Source organism: Condylura cristata, unplaced genomic scaffold (genome assembly GCF_000260355.1).
Source record: "Condylura cristata isolate star-nosed mole 26May11 unplaced genomic scaffold, ConCri1.0 scaffold00001, whole genome shotgun sequence".
Lineage (NCBI taxonomy): Eukaryota > Metazoa > Chordata > Mammalia > Eulipotyphla > Talpidae > Condylura > Condylura cristata.
Window position 1 is genome coordinate 5,999,499 of NW_004567102.1, and position 19,997 is coordinate 6,019,495.

General features: G+C 37.3%; 1 protein-coding gene across 1 annotated transcript in view; it reads left to right on the forward strand.

Moving 5' to 3' along the window:
* Positions 1–19,997, forward strand: part of DNAH8 (dynein, axonemal, heavy chain 8) — a 296,367-nt gene that overhangs the window by 26,760 nt on the left and 249,610 nt on the right. Inside the window, exons 8-12 of the mRNA XM_004673443.2 lie at positions 3,027–3,140; positions 6,092–6,199; positions 8,821–8,922; positions 14,197–14,343; positions 18,599–18,796. Coding sequence (XP_004673500.1) covers positions 3,027–3,140; positions 6,092–6,199; positions 8,821–8,922; positions 14,197–14,343; positions 18,599–18,796 — 669 coding nt within the window. The remainder of the gene's footprint in view (positions 1–3,026; positions 3,141–6,091; positions 6,200–8,820; positions 8,923–14,196; positions 14,344–18,598; positions 18,797–19,997) is intronic.

Sequence of the window (19,997 nt, forward strand, 5' to 3'; positions counted from 1 at the left end):
GCCACCAGGGAGGGCCAAAACAAAACTTTCTTAATCTCACATCCTCCCACCCCTAAAACTCCTGTTCCTGAATGATAAGCACATAGTAAGTCAAGCACAATTGTTTTTTTAAATAGTTACATTGGCTTAAATTACATTGGTTCATGCTTCTCTTTTTTATTACATAGATAATATCATACTGTAATATTTTTCAACACTTCCCCAACCCCAGCTAGCATATCTTGGAGTAGTTTTCCAAAATGTGAATAAATCAGGTTTTATCTTGTCACTTTCCTGTTTGTAGACAAATTCCAATAGACATTTGGGCTGTTTCTACATTGGGGCTATTATAAATAATGATTCTGTGGAAACTCGTGTGCAAGTTTTTGTATGGACACATGTCATTTTTCTTGGATTTATCCCTAAGAATAATTTCTGGGCCAAATTATAACTATGTTAAAGTTTTTGAGGAAAAATGTCCTTTTTATATGTGTTTACAAGCATTGATACAATTAAAGTTTCTGTGTGCATATTTGCAAATATTTTCTTATACTATAAATTCTGCAACTTTGACAATACTTATTATTGGTTAAAAAATATTTCTATTTACCAGTCTAACAAATGGAAAAATGTATTGCTTTGTTTTGTATTTTCCTTTTTAATAGTGGTTGCCCATTTTTTTTAATAAGCTTATTGGCTACTTGCATTTGTCCAATGAACTATTTATTTAAAATTCAGAAATTATTTTGTACTCATTTTAGAAGATTTTACATACTATTGTTATTCAATAGCAGTGATATATGTTGGGTAAGACAATCTGCCATGGTATCTGAAAATCTCTATACATACATTCTTTCTGGCTAGGAGATTAACAAGGTCCTAATTGCTCTTTCCTTAGCCAGTTCTGTGAGCTGGCAAGGTTCATAGTGAACAGCCTTGAGGGATAAATTAACATGTCTTCTAGACAAAGAACAGTCTGCTTACCACTCACTATTAAAATAAGAGAAATTGATTCAAGTTCAGGGTTTCTCTCCCGTAACAGAAACCATTGTATGTGTAGTGATCAATGGGGTTTGAGGTGGGAGTGGGGAGATGTTATGAAGGGCATGGAGGAACCAGTGCAACACACTACTCATGCTGCTTGCTATCCCAGGAATAATATGATCCTTGTCTCTGACCCAGGAATCTCATGTCATCCCTTAGCATCCATGAAACAGGACAGGATAATTTATTAGCTTGTAAGTAGGGTAAAATTCCCCGACCCTCACAATACTGCAAACTTTTCCTACTCTGTGACTTGTATTTTTGAAATCATTTGAAATCATTTTAGAATCACAAAAGTTAGAAAGATAGTACAGTTTTTTTGTATATGCTTAACCTAGCTTCGCCTAACGTTAACACCTTTTATAATTATAGCATAGAGATCAAAACCAAGGAGTTAGTATTGCTGCAATATGATGAATTATATTACAGATTTAATTTATATTTCCTTGTTTCCCACTGTTCTTTTTCTATTTTGGGGTTCAGTCCTTAAAATACATTTAATTGTCAGGTTTCCTTAGTTTTCCTCCATTTAACAATCCTATTATAGATCTATAATGAATAATAATTCCTCAGTCTATCTCTGTATTTCATTACCTCAATAATCCTGAGTAATAATTGTCACTTGACTGGTAGATTACCTTTCAGTTTGGGTTTGTATGATGATTTCCTCAGAGTAGATTGAAGTTTTATACATTTTTTTGTAAGAATGCCACCGAATTCTGGCAATTTAACCTTGATCAATTTGCATAAGATGGGGTCTGTCAATTTTCTTTACAATTTCGGACCTGGACTAGTTCACCCTCCTTAGGCAACCTGGTGGTCCCCCGCTCCCGGGAGGTCACCATATTGATGCCGAACTTAGTGCTGACATCTTATCGGCATAGCACACTACTTCCCAGAACTCCTGAGCTCAAAGCGATCCTCCAGCCTCAGCCTCCTGAGTAGCTGGGACTGCAGTCGCATGCCACCACGCCCGTCTACTCTACAATTTCAGTTTTTCCTTTTGTAGTCAATGACCATTTAGGGATAGCTGCATTAAAACTCCATAACTAGATCTCATAAGTGGGTCTTGCCTAGAGAAAGTGCTGCTGTTCTAGTTCTCATTCGTTCCACATTTATTAATTAGAAAATTTATTTGAGAAAAAAATTGTCCCTCTCCTTTTAGTTATCTACTTGATCATTGATTTATGTAACGATAGTCTCAGGGATATTTACTTTAAGGTTTGGGTTATAATCTAATACCATATCACTAATTTTGTTGCTCAAATTGTTCCAGCTTTGACCACTGGGAAATCTTTCAGGTTGGCTCCTCTGTCCTTTTGATAGAATTGGATTTTTTGATGTTCCCTTCCTTTTAGGGTTTTGGGTTTTGCATGCTTTAGTTATATTGGACTTTATTTTTGTGAGTCACGCAAGTTTAAAATCACAATACTAATGGTAATGGTAATTATTATTATATCATCTAACATTTATTGTGGTCTTACTCTATACCAAACACTGTTAAATATCTTACCTATTACATTCACTTATTCCTCATGTCAGCCCTATAAAGTAGGAAAAATTATCTTCCCTATTTTGTTTATAGGGCACTGGGAGGTTACAATTCTTACCCAAGGTTGCAGAGCTTATGAGATCATACACTTAATCCTTGAACTTACTTTCCTGTTATATCTTTTCCCAAAGGTTGGCTAGTTTTCTCATCATTATTTTCTTCTAACCATCTGATATTATATTGCCACTCCAGCAGAAGCAGGTATGGGTGAGCCTAAAACAGGATATCAAGTAAAAATAGAATGAATATTCCGTTTTATCAAATCATTTAAGATGTTTATAATAATTTTAATTCTATTTAATTTAATTTAAATACTATAAAAATTATATAAACCACAGTCTAATATGTGCTATCTTAGTATATGTATATTTAGGGAAGTCTGAATTTCTTAAATAATAGCACACTGGTATATTTGGATATTTCAGAGAATTCATGTACATTTTCTCCTTAGAATTGGCGTGATTTGGATGCAAGAATCACTGATACAGCAAATGAATCAAAAGATAATGTCAGATATTTGTATACTCTAGAAAAAGTATGTCAGCCTCTCTACAACTATGACCTAGTAAGTATGCTTTATAAATTAAAAAAAATTAATGCATTTAAAAATAAATATAATATGTATATATTGGGGAATTCTTAAATTGCAGAAAAGTTATTTGAAAGATATTTTCTTATTATACATCTATATAATGAATTATAAACTATCTTTGATATTTTTACCCACATTTAAATATATAACATTATACTACAATGGTGGGTATCCATGGTGATTATTCTCTTCTTTGTGCTTTCCCATGAGTTAAAGATTTTCATTTTATAAAGTAAAATTGGAAGAAAAATACAATGCTTTTTATTTTTATAAAGAACTCTCTATATATTTTAAGGTATACTGAGTTCAATATCTGGTTTAGATTAATACAATTCTCAAGGTCTTTTAGTTCGACAGTCTTTTCAACCTAGTGACTTAAGAAACTTTTTTTCTACTGTTCTAGATACAGATTATTATTTTGTTGTTGATCTTTTCACATTTTCTGATGTAGGAATGCTTTGAACATTATATTTTGAAACTAGACATGTACTAATAGTATTGAGTAATATAATTGCTTCTTCATTGTATACCACTGTTTCTCTAGTTTCAAAAGTTTGTTCATCTTGTATTTTTTAAATTCTCATTAAAAGCAGCTGGCAGTTGTTATACAGATTTTAACCATCATTTAAGCAGCAAAAGGGCAAGGAAAATTTATGCTTCAATTTCTCACTGATAAATTTCATGCTTAGTGTTTCATTTTATCATCTTGGTATTGTACTTTTAAACTTTTCTTCTATTATATATTTAACATGTAAAATGTCTGAACATTGTGTATAGAGAAGTCAGAATGCACTCAGGATTTACTGTTATAAGTAATGATGTTTAAAATTCAAATGAAGGACATTTTCCTAATGAACCCATTTAATGCTGATCCTGAGCTTTCTTCATTGGAGTTAGAAATACTTCACAGACTTGCCTTCTCAAGGTAGAATTCCTCCTAGGCATGCTTTTATCAGAATCTTTTTGAACAACAGATAAAACTTGTATTACTACTTTCAAGCTAACTACAAAGTAATAATGTCAATTTCCATGAGCCATATAAAATTGATTTAATTATATCATAGTTACAACTCCAACCTAGAATATATAGTGCGCTGATCAGTAGCTATTCTTTTTGCTTTTATTTATCCTATCATTGTTTAAAAACTTTATATATTTTAAGTTGTCCTAGTTATTAAAAACAAGCTCCTAGAGGGCCAAGATGCCATAACCTATCTGTTCTTCCATATTAATTTAAATTATGGTTAAAATCAGGGTCTTAAAATCTCAGGCATGTAACTATGGTTATGTTACAGCTGTGGCACCCTGAACAGAGGTGGAGACCTCTGCATGTTCTCACTGCCAAAGAACGGAAAAAACACCACTTTCACTTGATAGATTCTAAAATACCTATTTCCTCCCTTGAACACACATTTTTAGCATTTCTGTACTAAGAGCACAAGAACACGTTTTACAGTCAGTTTTTAGGAATCACCATGGATATGACTTGACACAATGTTAAACAATCAGTTCTCTCCTTGAGGGGTGGGTTTTTGTTTGATTTTGTTCCTTGGTCCACTGGTGAGAACGTGACTACAGTGAGTCACTAGTGGCTGGTGCTAGAAATTCTCTGGGAGAGTTTGTTTTCTCTTTCTCCTGGAGAAGCAGGATTGGAACTCACAAGATTTGACCCTATCTTTTTTTCCATGGCTCATTTATTTCATGCTTACTCTTATAGAACAGGGTGTAAGCTTGCTGGCACCTGTTTTTTGTGGGGCCCAGATTCCCCATGTTGGGCAGTTTTGCTTTCTCAAGAGCACTAAAGTAATGGTCCAGTCTTAAAGCCAATGATGTTTTAGAGGTGATGAAATCAAACTTACCTTAAGTGGTCATTGTCAGCAGAAAGTAAGGTGATTTTGAAGTGTTTAGCTTAGGGCCTGATGTTTTAGAGTTGATGAAATCAAACTTACCTTAAGTGGTCATTGTCAGCAGAAAGTAAGGTGATTTTGAAGTGTTTAGCTTAGGGCCTGAACAGGGAACACTCAAAACATGGCAGTGATTGTTTTCTTAGTTGTGCTTGTTCTGCTTTGTTCTATTCTAGTCCATTTGCTTGTGTGTGTCTCTTACACTCTGTGAAGACCTCTGGGGTAGGTGCCTTGTTTTTAGATTTCTTTCCAAATCCTTTTCACGAACTTAGTGGCATTTAGATTAATTTGAATTCAGTGAAAATGAATTCTCATTTGATCTTTTGTTTGTAACTAGCTTTTCTACTATAAGAAAGTCACTTTAGCCCTCAAAATACTAGTTGTTTCATCTTTGAAAAGTAGCAGCTAAACTATTGAACTTTCAAACCACTACTTTACCTCAAAAATTTTATTTTGTAAATAGATATTTAAAATCAGATGCACAAAAAGTTTGCAACAGTAGTACAGAATTCTCTTCAGCCATTTTCATCTGCTAACATCTTGTATAACGTTGGTATTTTTGTCCAAATTAACTGTTTCCTGTTCCAGGATCCAGTATTCAACATAGGATGCTGTGTTACATTTAGTAAAAATTTACTTTAAAATTAAAATGTAGGCCCTCCCTGGTGGTGCAGCTGGTTAAAGCACAGCACTGAGAAGCTAAAGCCATTTCCGCATGAGTTCGATTCCCGCCTGCCTGGAGGTGACCACATGGCGCGGCAGACCTCTCCTGACCCGCCCGCTGCTCCCCTCAGCAGTGTACTTCGTAGATCTGCCTGTTCTGCACCCCACTCTGTCTCTGGTGAATCCTCTCACCCGCCGCATTTCTGCCCTGTACCCCAGTTCTGTATGCACAAATAAATAAATCTTTTAAAAAAAAATTAAACTGTAATATTGTTTTATGTATGTTCAGAGTTATAGGATATTAGTTATTACACTATAACCACATGATGAAATTCACCTAATATATTTCCATTTTAGGTTTCTATGGCACATGGAATACAAAATTTAATTAATGCCATTAGAATGATTCACAGTGTATCCAGGTATTATAATACATCAGAGAGAATGACCTCATTGTTTATCAAGGTAAGTTTCCTAGGGAAACAATCATGCATAGAAACCTGTGAAAAAGTTCAGTGCTTGCCCTCTGGGTCAGAGTAGGGGAATGGGAAGTTGGGGTTTCTCTCAGAGTTCTGTGTTTTAGTACTCTCAGTGGGCAAGAAAAGAAAGATGTTGATTAGAGTCATTTGTATTTGATTGAAGAGTTTCCTCTCTTTTCTGAATCCTAGGCTTTTTGTTACAGATGTAGCTGCTGGTTTTCTAATTTATTCATTCCAAATAGTTCTGGTCACGAGATAAGAATTGTGTCCACTAATAAAAGTACTTCTTTAGCTACTCCCACCAAGGCTTTTGTTCGTGTAAAATCTTCCTGTGTAATGCCATACTGCAAATTATCTTAAATAATTTGGGAAATCATCTAAGAAACACGAGACTAGAACTACTTTGTAAGTGATTCAAGCTAAACATAAATATGTATTGAATAGAAATATTTTTAATATTATGTTAAAAACTTAACAATCTATAACTTCAAAAACGAAAAAACAAGACTAGGGTTAATCATCACCTATTATCTAGGTGTAACCTAGATAATTCCAAGAATCTTGAGATTCTGCCCTGTCACTTACTCCCTCCAGTTGCCAAATGTGTCACACTATTAGATTTCTAGTTCCTCTGTTAACATTTTTTAACAATATGAATCAATAAGTATTTAAACAGAAATATAAGCAGTGCTAATTTCTTTGATCGTCACTGTTTTTGCGATTTCCACATCTTGCTGCATTTTGGATTCATTATTTCTTTCACACACAAAAAATTCTCAAGTGGTTCTTTCAGAGAGGGGGTCTGTGTGTGGTGAATTTCCTCAGTTCTTTCATGTCTGAAAATAGCTTCATTTTGTCTGCCGCTGAATAGTCTAACTGGGATTAAAAGTTTTAACTTAATTTTCTCCCGGAACTTTCAAGATATTTTTTTCTACTATCCAGTTTTGTTGGTGAGAAATTTGATGCTAATCTGCTGCTTTTTCCTTTGTAGGAAATTTGGTTTATTCTCCCATGAAAGCTCTTAGATTTTATGTACTTTGTCCTTGATCTTGTAAAATTTCAAAGTGATGTGATTCTTTTTGTTTTTATTTTCTTTTACATTTATTTTGTTCTGTGTATGCTGGGTTATTTCAGTACAAAGACTTCGTCCTCATCATTCCTGAGAAGTTTCCCTCTTTTGATCTTGGTTACTTCTTGTGTACCTGCTCAATTAATTATCTCCCCTAGAATATAATTTCCTTTTCCCTTAACTACTTTTTTGGCTTCATCTTTTTGACCTTTCACCTCACTCATTTGCTCTTCATTTGTATCGCAACTGCTGGTAGTTCATCAATAGAGATTTTTTTTTTAAAAAAAAGATTTATTTATTTATTCATACAAAACTGGGGTACAGGCCAGAGATGCGGAGGGTGAGAGGATTCACCAGAGACAGAGCGGGGAGCAGAACAGGCAAATCGAGGAAGTACACTGCTGAGGTGAGCAGCGGGCGGGTCAGGAGAGGTCTGCCACGCCATGTGGATCTCCTCCGGGACAGGTGGGAATCGAACTCATGCTGAAGTGGCTTAAGCTTCTTAGTGCTGTGCTTTAGCCCGCTGCGCCACCAGGGAGGACCCGAGATTTTTTTTTTTAATTCACCTTTCAAATTGGTTTTTTCTTTCCATGATATAAACTTCTTTCATGCCTTTCTCAAGAATTAGTTTAGGTAGAATATATTTTGCATGACTTTACACAGATCTTTTCTATACTTCCTCTCTTACCATATTTGTTTTCCCCAAATGCTTGGTGATTCTTGACTGCCTGCCTGTTTGTGTTGTATTTGAGTCCCCTAATTTGCCTCCTTATTTTGTTTACTACCGTCTGTCCTTGTGGGAAGGGATGGAGGTGCCTTACTGTTTGGAGGGGACTATAGAGAGTTTGTTCTGGGGTGCAGTAGCTACTGGGACATGCCCACACTTCTTATAATCTGTGACCCACACTCATGGGCCCATTCATTCAGCAAATGTCACTATTTGCCTTCAGTACAAGCTGCTCTTACTCAGTGTGCAGGTCATAGCTGAGGGTCAGCTCACATTATCTCTCATGTTGAAAATTTCTCTGACTATTCTGCTTACACACTAGACCTCTTGATAACTGGTTTCAGGTTTTTGTTTAGTTTTCTTGTTTGTTTCTATAGCTTTAATTCTGTGTGTTTTCTATATTGTAGGAATTTTCTCAAATTTCTGTTTGCCAGCCTGTCATCTTATTCTAATCTCTTGACCATTTAAATGGCTAACTTTGTTTTCCCTGCTTGGGGGATATCAAATGTGAATAATTTTGTATTTGTTCTCCATGTTAAATATTGTACTTGGACTAGATCAAGACCTAGCTAGGGGAGGAATAGACAAGTAGGACATATGCAGTTGACTTTGAAATTGATGGCCTTGGTGACACTGACTTAAATTCAGTAGCTGAGTATGACCTTGGAGTTCCTTATTTTGACTGGAATGTATATCTCATTGTTTTTTAAAACTTTTTTTGTTTAATTCATTCCATTAGTTTACTAATTATCCTAATTGAATAAAATCTAGTTTTGTCTTTGTAATTACTTTGAAATTATATTTATTTTAGGTAACAAACCAAATGGTGACAGCATGTAAAGCTTATATTACTGATGGGGGAAATGTCCATGTGTGGGATCAGGACACACCAGTTGTACTAAAGAAAATTCAGGTTTGTATAGCTAGTTTTCCTTTCATAAAGCAAACCTTTCACCTTTTTTTACTTTGCTCATACACAAGGCGTATAAATTCATAAAAACATTGTACACAATAATATGAGAAAAATGGAAAGAACTTACCTACTCCCCTTCAGGGAAGTGTTATTTTTAGCCCTCATTTTGTCTATGGCTGACTTATCAGACACTGCCAGTATGCCATTTCATGTACTCTGACCCCTTGCTCTTTCTCTAGCTCTCATTGACTTCATTTTCTCACCTCTTTTCATCGACTAAGTCTGCCATGAATTTTTAAATAGACATGGTGATACTTGGCATGTGATTTTGATTTTGTTCTGGAAGAGAATATTGCCAGCATTTCCCTATTTAGTCTTTTGCTTTCACAGGTTTTAATTGATTGCATTAAGGATGCTCTATTCCTAATTTTAGTACTAGGAGGTAATTTAAAAAAAATGACTGTATTGAAATAAACTTCTCTGAACATATTTATTAAGATGCCACTAATTTTTTTTTTAGTCTGTTAATGGAATGGATAACATTTTTAGTTTTTCTCAAATGAAACTACTCTAATAACCCTAGGATAGAGTCAACTTAGTCATAGTGCAGTTTTCAGAATGAGTGGTAGGTGGGTGAGGTAGGGGAGGTGGCTAAGAAGGAAGTATCCCCCCAATTTCTATTGCATGGAAAAATTGTAGAAAGATAAAGAAAGCTTGATTTTGAATGACTGAAGGAAATGACCATACCAGGGAGACTCTTTCAGAAGTGGTGACTTACTGTCTCCATGCCCTGATGCCTGGGATGTGTAGAGCCAAGTTGTGAGATGGCCTGAGAGGAGATCCAGAAAGGCTGCCTAGTGCCTTCAACCTGGATATGAGCCTCTCTACTCATAGCTGGCTCTGAGCACTGGCGTTGCTGTGCTCTGCTCTCTGGAAATACAATATAAGAAAGAGCTGTCATAGGAATCAGGAGATGAATTACAGTTAGGATAGTTTCTCAAGCTGATCTACACTTGATTCTAAAGACAGGAAGATCCAGGATCTTGCTTGGCTATGCAAGATACAAAATTACACAGACAGACCAAAGCAGATCATAAAGCAAGGGTTTATAAAACATCACCAAAAAACAGTAAAAGAAGGAATTAGTGGTTACTAATTCCTGCTAGACTAACTAAAACTTATTAAATATTCAATGAAAAGGGGAGAATTTAACAGAAAGAATTTATCTTTCTACAACTTTCCCATGCAACAGAAATAGGGGGGATACTTCCTTCTTAACCACCTCCCCTACCATCACCCACCTACCACTCATTCTGAAAACTGCACTATGACTAAGTAGATTTTACTTTTGATAACTCAAATCCTTCTAAAAGTGAAACAAAGGATAGTTTCTTTAAAGTATTTTCCCTCCAGTGATTAAGAAGAATTTTAGGGCATCCAACAAAGAAAGCTCCAAACTTGATTATATAAATTCATCATTTGAAGATCTAGAGACATTTTATCCTTCTGATATAGTTTTCATTCTGGGAGATAATCTTCTTGCTTAAACAAAGACAATCTCCAAATAAGCCCAGAATGTCACAATGAGAAGAGGGTCATTGAAAAGTGGAGCAATACAGGAACAAAGAAAGAAGAAGAAATGAAGTGAATGAGAATATTAGTTGATAATACATATTTTGCATTGTATAGATAAAGACAAGTAGGAAGCTGAGAAAAAGCAAAATCAGGAGGAAAATGGATGGACTAGAAAAGCTAAAGAAAATCAGAGACAAGATGAATTAGAAGATGCTTGGATAGCTAAGGAAAAGGAAGATTATTATTATTGTAAGGAAAAGGAGATCCAGGAAAAGAAGACTATTAAAATGGAAAGGCAATATTACTGTTTCGCATACTCAATCCCAATATGTTATACATAAAAATCAAAAGCTTCAAAATATGGGATCACTTTACTGGTTAAAATGATGAAATGGAAAAACTTCTGGTAGCTCATACAAGCATGCTTATATTAATTAAATGAAACACATCATCTACAGAAGAATGACTCCTTTGGTAAACATGTAGAAGAAATCAATGAGTATATTAGAAAAGAAAAATAAAGAAAGTTGATGCTTCTATATGATAAACATCTAGGAAAGCAGTGACATCAATGGTTGAAAGTGGAAAATACCAGTAAAAATTGTTCAGAAGAGAATTGATCTGGAGTTGCTAATTAAAACTGTGAACTTCCTGCTTGCTGGAACAAGTTCAGGATGGGAAGTTATTGCCAATTATAAGAACACACTTTCTTCATCTGGAGAAATGAGAACTGTCAAAGATGTTACTGACAAAAAAGAGTCTCCAGAAACTTGGCTCTCATCAAAAGTCAAGATATTGTGTGGAGTAACATCTCAGGCCGACAGCCTGACACCCTCAGAGCAACTTGAACTTCCACGCACATATTTCACCTCTTGGATAATGGGAGAACAAGTTTTGAAAACTTATGTAGGAAATATACCTAAAAGACAGCAGGGTGTGGGGGTTGGGAGTAGAAGGAGTGACTGGAAGGACAAAAAGTACTACTTGAAATGTTCTAAGAATTGTTTTGAGATTGAAGAGGCCAAGGAAGATGCTCAAGAACAAGTGCTGAATGCAAATAGAACCACGAAATAGATTAATGATGAGCTTTGTTGTGCCTTTTTAAAAATGCGTACTCTGGCCTGCCCTGGTGGCTCAGCAGGTTAAAGCACAGCACTAAGAAGCTAAAGCCACTTCTGCATGAGTTCGAGCCCCGCCTGCCCCGGAGGTGACCACATGGCGCTGCAGACCTCTCCTGACCCACCGGCTGCTCCCTTCGGCAGTGTACTTCATCAGTCTGCCTGTTCTGCTACCCGCTCTGTGTGTGGTGAAGCCTTTCACTGTCCCTGCACCTCTGGCCTGTGCCCCAGTTCTGTATGCATAAATAATCTTTAAAAAAAATGCGCACTTTGTGAGAAAGTCTCATAGAATTTATCCATTAAATCACTTGCACTTGACATGTTCTTTGTGGAGAGATTAAAAAAAAAAACAAAAAACTTGTTCTCTTATAAGTAAAAATTTTTAAATATACATAAAATTCTAAAATAAAGATTTACCATTTTAACCATTTCCCTTTATTTTATTTTCGGGAATGGTGGCCCTGTTCACGTGTGGACGCGCATGTGAAAAAGAGAGACAGACTTATTGTTCACTTACAAAATGTACACCATCCTTGGTGTTGCTGGAGCCTCATTAAACTCTCTCCACAGCTCTTGCACATGAGCACATTCATACATTCATCTTCCAGACTGGAGGTTGAGGTTGCGCTAACTGCAAATGAATGCCGCACTGGGATACAAACCCTTACTCTTTGAGATATGCTGCTTCCCTAGCACAGCCTGTCTGCTGCATGATCCTCACAGTGTCTCTACATGCCTCCTGCTTCCACCATCCTATCTCTGGCTTCTCCAGGACTCAATACTAGGACAAGGGATCCTCTTCTTTGGCAGGAAAATGGTTCAGAAGCTATGCCATGCTCCAAGATGGTAAAATCAAGAATCAAGAACACAGCTTTCTTTTCTTGACCCTTCCTCATTCCCAGAGCATCATGAAGCAACTGGGTTTTTTTTTTTTTTTTCACTTTTAGTCCTTTTTTCTAACATTGTAGTTAATTTGGGGACAATGTATTATTTCTTCCCTCAGGTTTGGTCACTGTTGTTCTATCATTATTAAAGCACCCATAGCTTATCATCATATTCTCCTGTGCTCCTCCCTCCCTTGTTTTGACCTCTATCTCTCCCCTGCCCTTGCTGTATGACTTAGATCTATGATCAGCTGCCAAAACTTGTCTTTTTCTGGACCCTTTGTTCATTTTCTCTGTATTACATATAGAGGAGAAAAGATCTGATATTTATCTTTTCCCTTCTGACTTAGTTTGCTTAGCACAGTCCCCTCCAGCTCCATCCATGTTGCTGCAAATGGCATGAGATTATCATTTTTGCTCACTGAGTAATATTCCATTATATACATAGGTCACAATTTCTTGGTCCCCACTCATCTGTTTTGAAACATTTTGTTTGTTTCCACATCTTGGCTGTTGTAAAAAGTGCTGCAATAAACATAAGGGTGCAGGTGTACTTTCAAATTAATGTTCTTAGAGTAGATTCCTAGAAGTGAAATCACTGGATCATCAGATGGTAGACCCATTTTTAGTGCTTGAGCAACTTCCATACAGCTTTCCATAGTAGCTAGGTCAATAGTAATGATGTTTTTTGGAGACTGAGATAGAGGATAAAAGGTGTGTTGTAATTTGAAGTAGCTATGAGTCTAGTCCTGAGCTGGATGTTTGTAGGAATCACCTGGGAAAGTTGCTAAAAATACAGATTCCTGAGTCCCACTCATATACATTTTTATTCAGTGACTGTAGTAGGAAGAATATTGACTTCTCAAAGATGACCACATTCTAATCTCTGGAACCTTTGAAAAATATTGTGTTAAACAGCAAGGGAGAATTAGATTGCAGGCTGAATTAAGGTTATTAATCAGTTGACCTTGAAGTGGAGAGATTATCCAGATAAGCCCCATGTAATCACAGGGGTCCTTAGAAGAGGAAGAGGGAAATGGAAGGGTCAGAAGCAGAGAGAGAGCATATGATAAAGATTCAAGTGGTCTTTGGTGGCTTGAAAAAGTTTAACATTATTTTTAAAGATAATTTGGGTTTTGACATGAAAGTGGATTAATATTGACCCCAGTAATAATGGCCTCTTTTAAAAAAATGTAGTAGTTTCACTAGCCTGGTTGACTGCAAATGGTGTAGCTGTAGTCAACTATTAGGATTTCAAAAAAACACTCATTAAAGATTTGCTCTCTTTGTAGAGAAGTGATGGCGGGGTGATAAATTAGTATGTTAGTGTCTTACTGTTTTATAAATCTGTATGTAAAGAATGCTATTTATAAGGTACCAGTAGATTAGATAACAGATACAACAGATGATAGATAATTTCTATCTCCTAGGGTTTTGATTAGCATAAAAATGTAAAAACTACCTGTGTGTGTCATGTGAGAATGAAGAAAAAGAAAAGGTGATGTAAATTGAAAAAATTATGTTGATTTTCACATACCCATCAACATATAGGCAGAAAACTTGAATACATAAGGTTAACAGAAACAGTACTTGTTGAGGGACTAGGGTGAGTTCTGTGTGAGAATTGAATTTTTGAACTATTGGCATCTGAACTATGTCTCATCACCTTTCTTCCCCTTCTTTAAATTTTCTTATAGGATTGCATTTTCTTATTCAAGGAATATCAGACATCTTTTCACAAAACAAGGAAGCAGATTTTAGAATCCTCAGGGGAAAAATCTTTTGAGGTTTCAGAAATGTATATATTTGGCAAATTTGAAGCCTTCTGCAAAAGACTGGAAAAGGTAAGTATTAGGCATTCACTCTGCCCCTCCCCAATCACACCCTCCTTGTTATTTCATGTTTAATATAGCATCACTGAGAATTACTGTTCCTTAGCTCATGTCTCACTGTTGACATGATTTCTCAACTGTTGTGTTTCATAACTTATGTTCCCTCCCTGATTATATTCTGTAGTCAGTTCTATGAAGTCTATTGCAGACTTTTACCTGGTTCAAGACCTCAGTGCTGCTACCTGTGGAGTTTAAATTGAAAATTCTTTGCCCTAAACTATTGAATTAGGCTGAAAAAGTATGAGATAAAATACTTTAAGTATCTGTAGAACCCAGCAGCTGTGTAAGACTTGGGTGTGCAGACACCTTCTCTAGGCCTCTCTCTCATGTTCATAAATATTGTGTAAGCAATGCTTTTGCTGGGTTAGAAAGCTTTGCACCTCTTATTCATTTATTGAGACTGGCTGGTGGGGGATTCATACTTTAATTTTTTTAAAAAAAGATTTATTTATTTATGCATACAGAAGTGGGGTACAGGCCAGAGATGCGGAGGTGGTGAGAGGATTCACCAGAGACAGAATGGGAGCCAAACAGGCAGATCTAGGAAGTATACTGCTGAGGGGAGCAGTGGGCAGGACAGGAGAGGTCTGTCATGCCATGTGGGTCAGCTCCAGGGTAGGGATCCAACTCATGCTGAAGTGGCTTTAGCTTCTTAGTGCTATGCTTTAACCCACTGCGCCACCACGGAGGGCTCCATACTACTTGTGTGTAGAATTGGGGCATAGACCAGAGGTGCAGGAGATAAGAGGATTCACCAGAGACAGAGTGGGGAGCAGAACAGGCAGATCTGCTGAAATACACTGCTGAGGGAATCAGTGGGCGAGACAGAAGTCTGTTGTGCTATATGTGGGTCAGCTCCTTGACCAGCTTGGGATCCAGCTTAGGCCATAGAAGTGATAGGCTGAGACTTAAACCAGGGAGGCATAGGGGGTGGGGTGTGGTGGAGTGGTAGTGGTGAGCAGAGGATATAAGGCAGTCATATGAGAGTGTTCTTGGAGTCAGCTTTTGCAAAGTCTACAAAGACACCATCCTTCTAGCCCCCCCTATTTTCTACCATTTTGTCAACTCCCTTGGTCCTGGTGGTACTTAGGAGCTTGCTCATCATTTGTGGAAATTGATGAGGGAATCACACAGGTCAAAGGGCATTTCCTAGACTGGGACTGGAAGAATACCCATGGAAGAAGAAAACTAAATTACTGCATGGGGTACTTTGTACATACTTCAAAGGGGCAATTTGTTCACACTCCAAAATATTGTACAAGGCAGTATTTTTTAAAATATATTCACAGGTTGTGCAGTCATATTCACAATCTAGTTTTAGATGTGAACCTTTCATTCCCACTAAATGAAACCCTGTACTGTTCAGTCTCACTCTATTCTCCCCTCTGCCCTGTTCAAAGAAACCATCAATCTGTTTTTGTCTTTTATAGCCTTGCCTTTCCTGAATATTTCATATAAATGGAATCTATGCTCTGTTGTCTCTGTGACTAGTTTCTTTCCTTTAGCATCCTGTTTCCAAGATCCATCTACACGTTAACAGCCCTTTGCTGCTGAGTAATATTTCACTATATGAATATGTCCTGTTTTATTTATCTACTCATTAGTTGATGGACATTTTGGTTGTTTTCCACTTTTGGCTCTTGTAAATAATGCTGTGATGAGCATTTATATACATGCCTTTGTGTGACATATGTTGTGTTACGAAAACAAGTTGGAATCATGAAGATTAAGTACACAGAGCTTATGCAGTACCCCAGAGACCTTCCTCAAGGTGTATCTGGATTGTTACTTTATACTGACTCCCTTTGTGTTGGCATCTTTCCCATCTCTTATTGTTGTCCAGGCTCACAACAGTGGAACTATTGTAGATCTTGCCCCAAAGTATGGTCAAGACTCCATAATCCCTTAGAGGTGACTACCAAGCTGCATGTTTGAGGTTCCTCTGATGAATGGATTATGGTAGGAACATTTTTGGTCTGTCCCAAATTATAAATTCTTAAACACTTGAAGAGGCCAGTCAGAAAGGCAAGCTAAGTCAGCTACTAGTGGGTATCTGAGTGATTCAGGTATCTGAGTGACCAGGTGCCGAAGTTGAAGGACAGACAAGTCTGTACGTGGTGTTGGAGTTAAGCCGGAAGATTGTAATATGGCAGTTTAGGGTGCTACACCTTTTTTTTTTTTTTTTTTTTTGTAGGTGGAGACTTGCCGATGCATTAAATGTTAGTCTGCTCTAAAGAGCAAGAATTAAATGTGCACATCTTTTGTTTACTGTTCCTCTTTTTGTCATGTTATATTTTGGTGAACTTGGTGCTTCCTACTGTCCTGTGTTTAGTTTTTGCTTCTTTTCTCTCTGAACATTTGCAAGACAGAGAGAAGGGGTGAGAACTTAGTAATGTTGGGGGAGAAGTAAGGAACTGGAGCTGGTAGGTAGGATAGGGTCTTTACTAATCTTGGCACTAAGATGAGGAAATTATAGCAAGTTGAGAACTAGAATGCCATTGTTGGTGAGTGGAGAAGGATTTACAATTTGGTTAATACTGAGAGGTCAAAAGGTGATACAGAGAGCTCTGGTGAAAAAACAAACAAATCCAGATAAACAAGCAGGAGCATGGTTAGGCTTAATTATCACAATTTGCCTTTATATCGTTGCCATGGGAGATAGTGTGCAGGATGTAAGGGGTGTGCTAATGTTAAGGGGAAGGTTGTCCTAAAGGAACTCTGCAGAGTCTTGTGGACTCCAGCTTTCTGGACTCTACCCCCTCCAGTGATTGAAAACTACAACTCCCAGCAGTACCAGGGGAGAACTGCGAGGACCCAAGGGCAGAGCTAAGCAGGCATGCTGGGACTTTGGGGGCTAAATAGGGGGCCATTTGGTCTCGTGCTCTTGCTCGGGAAATGGCTCTTGGAACCGTGTCACTCAGGGCTTTCAGTTAGTTTGTTATCAGAGCTCCAAGTCAGCCAAGCCGGTAAGATATTCCAGTTGTTTTTTCCTTTTCTTTTCCCCTTTTGTAAACGAACCCATTTTGACCCTTTTGTGTGTGCCTGCAGTATAAATGAATTTTAAGCGTGTGGGTGAGGCCCCACAGACAGGAAGCTCAGTTCACACTGGGCTGCCCTATAACACTAAACCTGAAGGTCCAGACATGGGGCTGACTGCTCTCTCTGCCTTTTGATGACTTTCATTCATCTGCTCATAGAAAAAATAGAGAACCTATTAGTGGCAGGAATTTCATCTCAGTTACTGAATAGTAGGGTAAGTGGTAAAGGGTTTTGGCAGGTTAGAGGTTAGAACAACTGAGCAATGGGTAGTTTGAGTTCTTTAGCTAAAGTAAGTGAGTGGAGTGTGTGTTGGGAGGAGTCCTGAATAGTTCCTATCTTTACACAGAGCACATAGAATGAGCTATAATTTACTAAACTTTTTTTATTTTCTCTAGGCTCGGGCTGGCTTCTAGGATGATAATGGTTTTCAGAAGTGTAAGCAAAGAGTGGTCTAAGAATGACAGTTGCTCTGAGAGTGGCCATTTTTGGTTGACATGCTCAGAGACTGTACGTGAATTCTGCAGGTTCTGTAGGAGGACCTGTGATGATGTCTTCCAGAGGTGTGGTAATTGAAGAATTCCCCTAAAAATAGGCTTGCTTTCTGTTTAGTTATTAGCTGAGCAGCATTTGAAAGATAAAGATCATTGTCAGGAGCCCTCAGGGCTCTTTTGAGTTCTGAAGTGACTGCAGTCAACCTTCAGTCTTCTTGGGCCTTGCCTTTAGTAAATGTAGGTTGCAAAGGGAGCAGGTAGGGATTTTGCAAGTGTTCCTTATCAGGACTACAGTAAGGTCGAAGAAGAATGCAAAGCTTTTGAATTCAGTGATCCAGAACAATGACTTTCAGAAAATACTCAAGAACTAAAGAAGGAAATTCTTTGACATCTGCAGGGACTTTTATTCTCTCTCCCCCTTGAAAAACAAAGTTATAAAATTATGAAAAAGGTTCTCAGGTCTGGCTGAATATGATAGAGCATCATTTATGTCTACTAGTCAGAGCAGTGATGACTGGTAACACATTTGTCTTCTGTTGTATCTCTGGTTGATTTTAGCTAGATGATTCTAGGACCTGTTTATTGTTTTATTTTGTTTTTTAATAAATGATTTTTGAAGAGCTTATTATCAAGAAGGATGCTAATGTCCCATTCAAAATATTTCACTTCTCTTTAAGATTACAGAAATGATAACTATTGTGCAAACCTTTTCAGCCTTGAGTAATTCTACCATAGAGGGAATAGATATTTTGGCAATAAAATTCAAAAATATATATCAAGGGGTTAAGAAAAAGCAATATGACATTCTGGATCCAAGAAGGACGGAATTTGATGCTGATTTCTTAGACTTCATGACAAAAATCAATACTTTAGAGGTGAGCAATTTTGTGTTCTTTTACTTTCGGGGAGCTGAGATATAATTGGTACTAGAAAGCACATATTTATTATAAATTACTTTTGCAAGTTGATGAAAAATATTTATCAGTGTGAATAGTGTTTTACCTAGTCTATGGAATATTTTCCAATTTTAAAGAAATGTAAAGTGAGAATTATCATTAAAAGATGCCCATGAGTCATCAGAAACCCAAAGGGCTATTGTTGCTAGTGTTAATTTGTAGTTTGCATTAAAATATATACACAGTGGAATACTACTCAGTGATCACAAAAGGTAATCTCATGCCATTTGGGGCAACATGAATGCAACTGGAAGAGATTATGCTAAATAAAATAAATTGGCAGGAAAAAGATAAATATCAGATGGTTTCATTTCTATGTGGAATACAGAGAAACTGAACAGAGGCCAGGAAAATAGCAAAACTTGCCAGCTGACCATAGATCTGAGGCATACAGCAGGTGAGGAGAAGGGAGAGGGCTCAGAACAGGGTTGAGGGGGCAGGAGAGAAGAGCACAAAAGACTGAGGTGATGGATCACAGGTGCTGTGGTGGTGGGAGAACTGCAGTGACCAAGCAGATATGGCACAAAATGAACAATGTCGTAAGAAAAAAAAAATTGTACTTGATTTGTCTGTGTGGAAGAGTCAATGCATTTTTCCTGCCAAAGAGAAAATCTATAATACTTACTCTTTCAAAAGAGATTTGAGAACTGATTAGGAAGAAGAATCACCCTCCCCTGCTGGGTCCTGTGGATTCCAGGCACTTTCTGCTGCTCCAGTGCCCACGTTCTCTGAAGAGGCCACATCCTGTGTCACAGCTCAGGGCCATCGGAGGGATGATGAAAAGGGGAAAAGGTGTCAGGTGAAACTGTAACATATCGCTTTGGCCTTATGTGACCTCATACTCTCATTAAAAACAACTTTTCAGATGTTTCACATATAGGAGGAATGTAGGGGAACCAAATTAGGGACCAGGCAGAAAAAAATGATGATCAATTAAACAACAAAATTAGCAGACAGTTATTAATCAGAGACACTGCAAGAGAGGAGGAGAGAGAGAGATCAAAATGGGAGGGATGTGCACTTTCACAGGGACTGTGGTGATGGTGCACAGGTGAACTAGTGGTGGGAATTACGCGGGGACTACACCTGAGAGGAGAAAGCTTGCATTGCATTGTACAAA